General features: G+C 46.9%; 1 protein-coding gene across 1 annotated transcript; it reads right to left on the bottom strand.

The window, feature by feature from the left end:
* Positions 1 to 222: 222 nt before the first annotated feature.
* On the bottom strand, positions 223 to 4521 carry LOC143277457 (uncharacterized). The gene has a single exon (XM_076582291.1). It carries the CDS (start codon positions 4519 to 4521, stop codon positions 223 to 225), a length of 4299 nt encoding a protein of 1432 aa, XP_076438406.1.
* Between the last annotated feature and the right edge of the window lie 5479 nt (positions 4522 to 10000).

The raw sequence follows: 10000 nt of genomic DNA, 5'->3' as shown, positions 1-10000 counted from the left end.
TATAACTCACAAATTAGAAATATGCACGTCATGTTTTCTAGTGCAACACGTGCATTCCATACACTTCCTCAGCTACATGGAGCACGCGGAAGAGCTACAAGGAGAGGGGTCAACCAAAAGTGGCAGCGTTCGCACACACGCACGCACAACCCTCCTTGTCCGTGACAACACCCCCCTGATTGAGCACAGACGTCTGTCTGCACGGCTACAAAGGGGAAACAATTATTCCACAGATGCCCGACTCAAATAGTCGGCACCAACATTCAGTCTGCCAGGGATCACTCGAACTGTGAAGGAGTAAGACTGTAAGAGCAAACTCCACCTCAGCAGCCTTTGGTTCGCAACTTTTGCTGTCTGCAAGTACCGCAGAGGTTGATGATCAGTCTCAAGCACAAACTGCTGACCATACAAAAATTGCTGGAATTTGTCTGTAGCCCACACTACTGCTAAGCACTCCTTCTCAATCGTAGAGTAGTGACTTTCAGTTCCAGACAATTTCCTGCTGGCAAACGCGACAGGGTGTAGTACACCTTCCTTCTCCTGTAGGAGCACCGCCCCCAGACCACGGTCTGAGGCGTCAGTTCGTAAGACGAACTGGCAGGACAGATCTGGCAGTTGCAACACTGGCCTAGAAACCAGACGACCCTTCAAAGTTTTGAAGGCCCGATCGCACTCTGGAGTCCAAACGACGTTGTTGGGAGCACCTTTCCTGGTGAGGTCCGTCAGGGGAAGTGCTATGGCAGAGAAATTAGGGATAAACTTACGGTAGTAGCCTACCAGGCCCAAGAAGGCTCGCACTTGCGTCTTAGTCTCAGGAACTGGTGCTTTCATAACTTTCTCCACCTTGTCCATTTCCGGCAGGATTTGACCGTGCCGTACAACATGTCCCAGAAAACTCGGTTCCTCGAACCCAATGAAGCACTTCCTTGGACGGACTGACAAATTTGCTTCCTCCAATCGCTGGAAAACTGCCTCTATAGCAGAGAGATGTTCTTCCCATGTTTCGGACGCAATCATGATGTCGTCCATGAAGTTATGTACATCTTTCATGCCTATGGGATCCAGCAAAGCTCTCATCATCCTTGAGAAAACTGCTGCTGCATTCTTCAAGCCGAAGGGCATCACAGTGAACTGGAACTGTCCACTGGGGGTAGTGAAAGCGGTCATAGGCCGGATGTCTTCTCTGACCGGAATTTGCCAGTAACCTTTGCTGAGGTCCCACTTGCTGAAGTACCGGGCTTTACCTAGAGAAGAGAAAAGATGCTCTACGTCAGGTAGAGGTTCCGCATCAAAGACGGTGACGTTATTCAAACGTCGATAGTCAACGCAGAACCGGATCTTTCCGTCTTTCTTGCGTACGAGAACTACCGGCGCATTATAGGGAGATGCAGCAGGCTCTATCACCCCAAGCGTCTTCATGGTCTCTACCTCTTGCTTGACGATCTCCACTTTGGCGTGGGGCAAAGGGTACTGTTTTACTCGCACCGGCTTTGCTGTGTCTACGGTCATGTTAAACTCTGCCAAGTTCGTCTTCAACGGTACATCCGTGATGACCTTCTCATGCCGACGAGCAATTGTCAAAACTTCCTCTTTCTGTTTGTCATTCAGACCTGGTCCAAAGTTCAAGTCAGCTATTGTTTCCTCAGCCACCAGACTGGGCACAGGCAACTCCCTGTCAGCGACAGAAGTTGGTTCAGTCTCCTCTATGACAGCAACAGCCACCATCGGAACTTCACCATAAGCAGAGTCCGCCTGTCTTTCCACATACCTCTTCAGCAGATTCGCATGGTACAATTTGTCCTGTCCTCCCATGCGAATCTTATAGTCAGCTTCTCCCTTCCTCTCCAATACCTCAAAGGGACCCTGCCAGCACAGCTGTAATTTGTTATGTCTCTGGGGCAAAAGCAGCAGTACCTTGTCACCAGGGGAGAACACACGATTCTGAGACTTCCTGTTAAAAACCTCAGCATGTCTCCGAGAAGCTGCAGCCAAATTCCTGCGTGCCAACTCACAGGTTTCCTCGATACGGTTCCTCAAGTCTACTACGTACTCTGCAGTAGTGCGAACTTCTTCAGAAGTGTGTTCATCTGTCCACAGCTGGCGCAAGACAGACAAAGGCCCTCGTACTGTTCTTCCGTACAGGAGCTCAAATGGTGAGAACCCCAAACACTCCTGAGTCGCTTCTCTGTAAGCAAAGAGCAGTGCAGGGATATACCGATCCCATTGCTTTGGTTTCTCCTGAGTAAGCTTCCGCAACGCAATCTTCAGAACGCCGTTGTACCGCTCTACTAGCCCATTTCCTTGAGCATGGTAAGGAGTTGTTGCCAACCCACGGATGGACAACAATCTCTCCATCTGCTTCATTACATCGCTCATGAACTGGGTTCCGCGATCAGTTAAAATCTCAGACGGCACACCAACTCGAGTCCAGACCTCCCACAGTGCTTCAGCAACCGTGGTAGCTTCAACGGTCTTAAGAGGAACGGCCTCGGGGTACCGGGTGGCGTAATCCACAGCCACCAAGATATAGCGGTTCCCTGACCCTGACGCAGGAGTAATCGGCCCAACAAGGTCAACTGCTACCCGCTCAAAAGGAGTGTCGATCAGAGGCATCTTCCCTAGAGGTACTCTCTGAGGTTTTGGAGAGACTTTCTGGCATTGGTCACAGGACGAAACAAATCGGCGAACGTCTGCACACATGCCAGGCCAGAAAAACTGTTTCCAAATCCTGTCCAGAGTCTTCTTTCCTCCTTGATGACCCCCCATAGGCGGTTCATGAGCCAGTTTCATTACTCCCTGTCTAAGCTGTGCGGGGACCACAACTTGACTGTACTCAGTCTTCGCCTGACTGTACTCACGGTACAGAATACCCTTCCTCCACCTGAAGGACACCTCGCCTGTACGACCAGAAACCCTAACGTCTCTACGATCGGCTGCCTCCCGCAAAGACTTCAATCCGGGATCACCTTTCTGTAGTTCCTTCAACTGCTCTGGCGTCACGGTCTCGAGACCTGGAGATGCCACCCGCAAAGTAGAAGGTTGCTTCTCTGCTGCCTGAGCACGAGTGACTACAGAGATTTCCTTGGGTGTACCATACACTGGCAGAACTTTTCGATCTTCCAACCGGGCATGATTCCCAACTATGAAATCAACCACTGGAGTCTCCATAACTACAGCTTCAACCTGACCTGTGAAAAACGGACTCTCTATCCTAACCACAGCAATAGGATAGTGCCGCTTGATGTCTTTCTCAGCCATTGAAACCTCAAGTTGCCTGCCGGTAAGATGACAATCAGATATGAGGGACTTCTTCACGACACAGACATGAGACCCTGTATCACGCAGTCCTGGTACTGCCTTGCCTTCGACCACGACCAGACAGTGTGGATCGTATTCCTGCTCTCTACATGGCGTGCAGAGAGTAGGCACCTGAACTGTTTGCCTGACCTCTGTCCCTTGATGCTGTACTGCGCCCGCCGATTTCCCTTTCCTGGGACAGTCTCTAGCCAAGTGCTTAGGTGACTGACAGATGAAACAAGTCTTAACAGAGGAATTCCCAGACTCGCTCTTAGTTCCACCCACCTTGGACTTATCCTGCCCCGCTGAAGCGTTACCACTAAGACCTACCGGCTGAAGAAACTTCCTCCCACCCCTATGAGCCATGAAGTAAACTTCAGCTGATGCGACAGCTTCTTCCAGAGACTGTGGCTGCTTCTCCATCACGTAGGCGGCCATGTCAGCCTGCAAAGATTGTAAGAACTGCTCAAGGAGAATCAATTGTTTCAGATCAGGAATCTTAGATTGCTCATGCCACTGCTTTAAGTTGTCCTGCAACCTGGCACTAAACTGCACAAAAGTTTCATTGTCTTTTCTTTTACAGTTCCTGAAACGACGACGATACGTCTCTGCATTCAATTGGTAACGAGCTAAAAGTTGCTCCTTCAGCTTATCGTAGTCACCCGCGTCAGCGTCGCTCAGGTTGTTGTAGACATCCTCGGCCTTACCAGTGAGACGAGTAGAAACTCGAGTCGCCCAGGTGCTCTTCTTCCATCCGTACAGAGTAGCGACACGCTCAAACCTCTTCAACCAAGACGAAATGTCACCCTTACTGTCATCGAACTTTGGAAGGCTGGGGCGAAATCCACGGTCGTCGTCAGTGTCAGACTCTCCCTCTACCTGGTCCATAACCATACTGTTGCCATAATTCTTCCCTTTCTTCTCCCTCTGCAGAACCTCAAGCCGGAGGGAATGCTCTTCACGCTGTTGTTTGTGTTGCTCCTCCTCCCATTCCAGCTGTTTCCGCCGCTGCTCTTCTTCCCATTCCAGCTGTTTCCGCCGCTGCTCTTCTTCCCATTCCAGCTGCCTCTGATGAGCTCTTTCGTCTAACTCCCTTTTCTCTGCAGCCTCATCCTCCTTAAGCATTTGACTAGCAACAAACTCAGCAACTTGCTCCCTGGGAACCTCTAACTCGGCAGCGAAACTGCGCCACCGTGAAATACGATCCTGCCTCCTTTCAGCCATGACGCTAAGCTTGCAGCCAGAACGAAGTTCCATGCAATCAATGAATGACCAATATCATACACTAAAGAATGAAGTAATGTACAAATGTAAACTGGTAACTTACAGATCCAAGTCCACTCCAAACACCTACAGCTACCTGTCAATTCATTACGATAATGTAATTAAGATTGGGAGATGGGGGTGAGTGGTGAACGAGGAGAGTGGCCAGTGACAAAAATGAATTCAGATACTACTATCCAAGAAAGGATCCTGGCAGGCTCGCCAATTGTCGCGTGCAACTTTTCAAACTAAAGTTATGGCCAGCTCTCTCACGCTCTCTCACCTTTATCCAAACAAAAGCCTGGAATAAACAGATACAAAACATTTACTCCAAATACTTTGACAAAAAATCACAGACACGATACAATACTTAATTAGACACCACAAAGAAAAGAAGTCTGTTCGTTTTCCTCTTCCACATGAGGAACACCCACAATTTTCCCTTCGTCACCCTCTTCTGTGACAGTTTGTCTTTTTTCCCAGTAATACTGAGCTTGGGGGGGGGGGGGGGGGAGGGGATAGAAACTGGCACCGCACAGTTCGTAGTTCTGGAAGGTGGACTCTGGTGTTGGCTTGGGGAAACACGTCCACCAGCGACGCTCGAGCTCCCCAGGCGGAAGACGGCCACTCAAACAGCGGGGGATGAAGTTGAGTCTCCACACAGGAAGAATGGAGTTCCCTAGACAAAAACCTAGAATCTGCGGCTAAGTTCTAGTGAATTATCCACGATTTTGGTAAGATTCCGCCGCCGCCCACCATCTCGGGGCGAAAGGGGAATCACAATAGCACTACGTTACATTATGGACAGTGACTCATTCACTCCCCTTAAATATGGTTTACTGGCAAAGCAATCTGAACAAACTGAACGGTCTTCCAGTCTTTCTACGAAATATTAATTCCCGAAGTAGTTTACAAATCCACGGAAAATAATCTCACAAACGAATGTAGGCTAGACTTTACTTCACTGTTTCCACATTCAGAACTGGGAGAAATAGTAATTCTAGCACATTAAACAGAATACATGAGGTAATTTGAAACTAATACGGTGAAAGTAATACCGAATTAGAGAATAAACACTCAAGCAAAAAACCACGTGTCAGTTTCAAGCAAACTGGTAACGTTCCAGACTAGGAAATAACTCTACGACGAAAATGAGAGATTAAGAACATGTACCGTCAGACAGTAAAAAATTCAGGTAACACATGAAGAGCAAAAGCGACTTATAATACAGGTACGCATATTTTCGGACGGCTGTACAACAAATACTACAAACTAAGATCATTTTATCATTGCAACGACTAAAATAAATGAATGAATACCTCAACGGTTTCTGAGATCCGGCCAAAATACCGGCTGAGCGTCTCTCTCCGTAGGACCCTACACTTGACCTGGCCGAGTGTCCTGCTCCACTGACTAATGGTGCTGGTTTTCCAAAAGGAGAAAACTTTCTATAACTCACAAATTAGAAATATGCACGTCATGTTTTCTAGTGCAACACGTGCATTCCATACACTTCCTCAGCTACATGGAGCACGCGGAAGAGCTACAAGGAGAGGGGTCAACCAAAAGTGGCAGCGTTCGCACACACGCACGCACAACCCTCCTTGTCCGTGACACTCGCTCGCATCATATAGTTCATGAAAATGCGTTTCCCATTGCACTGTGCACAATTGTTTTCAGCTGGCTCATCGGGTCAATAATGTCGATGATATGTCAGTCGCTGAATCAGACCGGTGAAAAGCTATGCTTTGCTGCCAGCTCTCGGTCTTTTAATAATAATAATTATGGTGTTTATATAGCGCTGAATCTTGTGCGGAGACAAATCAAAGCGCTTTCGCACCAGTCATTCACACGCATGCATAACTCTATAACTCTAGAAACTAAATACAAGGAAGAGGCAGGCAAGGGAGGCTATTTTGGGAAGAAGTGGGTTTTAATGCCAGACTTGAAAGAGCTAAGTGTGAGACTTGACTAAGCGAAAGAGGAAGTTCATTCCAATTGCAAGGAACAGAGACAGAGAAAGAACGGCGGCCAACAGTCGAGTGTTTGAATCTGGGTATGCGTAAGCAGAGTGGATCCGAAGCTGATCGTAGTGAGCGAGATGGAGTGTAGAGGTGAAGGCAGCTGCAGAGATAGGAAGGGGCAGTTTTGTGAATACATCTATAACATAGAGTGCTGATCTTGTACTTTATTCTTTTGCAAAATACGTCCCTTCACCGTCAGTATGGTTCTTGTCTTTTCCCCTGGAATTTAGCTACAAATTAATTAACTGAGCACACAGTGGAGTGATGGCCCATAGGTAACGCGTCCGCCTAGGAAGCGAGAGAATATGAGCGCACTGGTTCGAATCACGGCTCAGCCGCCGATATTTTCTCCCCATCTACTAGACCTTGAGTGGTGGTCTGGACGCTAGTCATTCGGATGAGATGATAAAGCGAGATCCCGTGTGCAGCATGCACTTAGCGCACGTAAGAGACCCCACGGCAACAATAGAGTTGTTCCTGGCAAAATTCTGTAGAAAAATCCACTTCGATAGGAAAAACAAATAAAACTGCACGCAGGAAAAAATACCAAAAAAATGGGTGGCGTTGTAGTGTAGCGACGCGCTCTCCCTGGGGACAGCAGCCCGAATTTCACACAGAGAAAACTGCTGTGGTAAAAAGAAACACAAATACAAATACGAAAACAAAAACAAAAAAACTCTTTTTTTAAAGTTTTTATAAAATCCTTGTTAGCGCTACAGTCGACTCCACGCTGATCAACTGTGTTGACAACGCCCACCCAGGCAGGACACTGGCAGAGTGACCGGAAATGTCTCAAAGCCCAAGCGGCCGGCAGGTCACAGAGTAATTTCCGTTTGATCCAGAAAAAGAAGCGTTCATTATCAAATACAAGGAGGGACCGTCCATATTGATCAGATCAAAGAGTAGTAGTAGGCCACAGCGGTACTGTCCCTGAGGACAAAGCCCCCTTTGGGGATGTAAACCCAGAGGGAGGTACAAACCGATTCGTCCTTTGTCCACCGCTTCGGGCTGTTGTCCATGGCCACTGATCATTAACGTCAATCGTGGGGCATTGACCAGCCTGTGCCCTGACGGATTAAAGACTGGGTCGCTTGACCAGCCGCCGTGACGAAGTGGTTAACGTCGCGGACTGACGACTGAGAGGACGTGGGTTTGATCCCCATCTTTTTTTTTCCGTTTTTTTTCCTTTTTTTTTCGCTGTGTGCCCAAATGGGACCACACAGATCAGAATGCATCTATATGAGTGTTGCTCAAAATTTCCTGACGAACTCTGCAGGCGTCTGTATCTTTGTTTCAGCATGGTTGACGCAGGGATATCTTACGTGAGTTGTACAGCCTTGTCAAGTGATCCAAAAATAAATTATTTTAAAGGGACACCCCCTAACAGCATCTTCCTTACTCCTATCATCATTCAGCATCATCGAAATAACGATATAGATAATTCACCCCTATCACCATTCAGCATCATCGAAATAACGATATAGATAATTCACCCCTATCACCATTCAGCATCATCGAAATAATGATATAGATAATTCACCCCTATCACCATTCAGCATCATCGAAATAACGATATAGATAATTCACCCCTATCACCATTCAGCATCATCGAAATAACGATATAGATAATTCACCCCTATCACCATTCAGCATCATCGAAATAACGATATAGATAATTCACCCCTATCACCATTCAGCATCATCGAAATAACGATATAGATAATTCACCCCTATCACCATTCAGCATCATCGAAATAACGATATAGATAATTCACCCCTATCACCATTCAGCATCATCGAAATAATGATACAGATAACAAGAAAATATCCCAGGTTCTGGGGCACAAGAAAGATGGGATGGTTTGGGCGTATAGATTATGGCCCTGACAGGGGGCTGGAGAATGACCTGGGCGCAAGCGACATGTACTCCCACAGGCAGCAGCTACCACCGCCCAAAAAGCAACTGTGTCTGTATTGTATTGCGGTGTTTTTTGTTGCTGTTGATGTTTGTTTAATTTCTGTTGTCCCGACCTATTTCTCTGTGTAACATCTGCTTTTTCCTCGGGGAGAACGTGTCGCTACAGCACAGCGCCACCCACACATTGTTGCCTTTTTTTTCTGTCTGTAACTGTATTTGTTCTGCTATCAAAGTGTGTGTGTGTGTGTGTGTGTGTGTGTTGTTGTTGTTGTTTTGCTATGTTTTTTCGTTTATTTGTCGTTGTTTTTTGTGTGTCTTGTTTTTTAACAGTCCGTCAGTTGAACTACATGTCGCCAATACTATGAATTTAAGTTGAACTGCATCGTATTGTGCTGCAATGCGTCGTGTCATGATGTACTTGTATACTGCCTATCCATTTTCATAGACTGATATATTCATCTTGATCTGTGCATTTGTTTGTTTTGTATTTGTATTTCTTTTTATCACAACAGATCTCTCTGTGTGAAATTTGGGTTGCTCTCCCCAAGGAGAGCGCGTCGCTATACTACAGCGCCTCCCATTTTTTTGTATTTTTTTCCTGCGTGCAGTTTTTGTTGTTTGTTTTTCCTATCCAAAGTGGATTTTTCTACAGAATTTCGCCAGGAACAACCCTCTTGTTGCCGTGGGTTCTTTTACATGCGCTAAGTGCATGCTGCACACGGGACCTCGGTTTATCTGTCTCATCCGAATGACTAGCGTCCAGACCACCACTCAAGGTCTAGTGGAGGGGGAGAAAATATCGGCGGCTGAGCCGTGATTCGAACCAGCGCGCTCAGATTCTCTCGCTTCCTAGGCGGACGCGTTACCTCTAGGCCATCACTCCACTCCACAAACCTTTAGTTCTTCAGCAAGATAACTTTAAGGCAACCAGTTACCGCATGCATGCTGAGCACTTTCCATCAGCTTGCGTACAGGTAAATCAAAGATAAAGAGGAACCATTTTGAGGACGTTTCTAAATCTGTTCCTTCTCTGTATCATCCGCAAGGTGATGGGAAGCGCTAAGAACAAATTCCGACTTCACGTGGAGACACAGGTGTGTGCGTTGTTTGCACACAATGTGGGACAGAGAGATGGGGGCGGGAGCAAGGGGGTGGGGTGAGGGGGGCAGAGATAGACAGAGAGAAAGACTATGTAGAGAGAGATATAAAAAGGGACACAGAAAGAGACAGAGAGGGAGAGAGAAAGAGAGACAGATAGACAGACAGACAGAAGGAGAGAGCGAGAGAACTCAGAACTCAAAACGTTTTTTTTTTTATTCAAGCATAAAGATATTAGGTATAGCCTATTCTTCCAATGAGAGAGAGAGAGAGAGAGAGAAAAGAGAAATAGAGAGACAGAGACATAAACTTGCATGCATCGTTCCCAGGTGAAAGAAGAAAACAAACCACAAAACAAAGAAAGAGAAGGAAAAGAAAAAGAAGAAGAAAAAAAAACACA

This window comes from Babylonia areolata, chromosome 2 (assembly GCF_041734735.1).
Source record: "Babylonia areolata isolate BAREFJ2019XMU chromosome 2, ASM4173473v1, whole genome shotgun sequence".
NCBI classification, from domain to species: Eukaryota; Metazoa; Mollusca; class Gastropoda; order Neogastropoda; family Buccinidae; genus Babylonia; species Babylonia areolata.
The sequence above is the reverse complement of the archived record's forward strand: the minus strand, read 5'-3'. Positions and strand labels throughout refer to the sequence as shown.

Coding starts and splice junctions, on each gene's coding strand:
- LOC143277457 (XM_076582291.1), bottom strand. CDS start 4,521: ATGGCTGAAAGGAGGCAGGATCGTATTTCACGGTGGCGCAGTTTCGCT.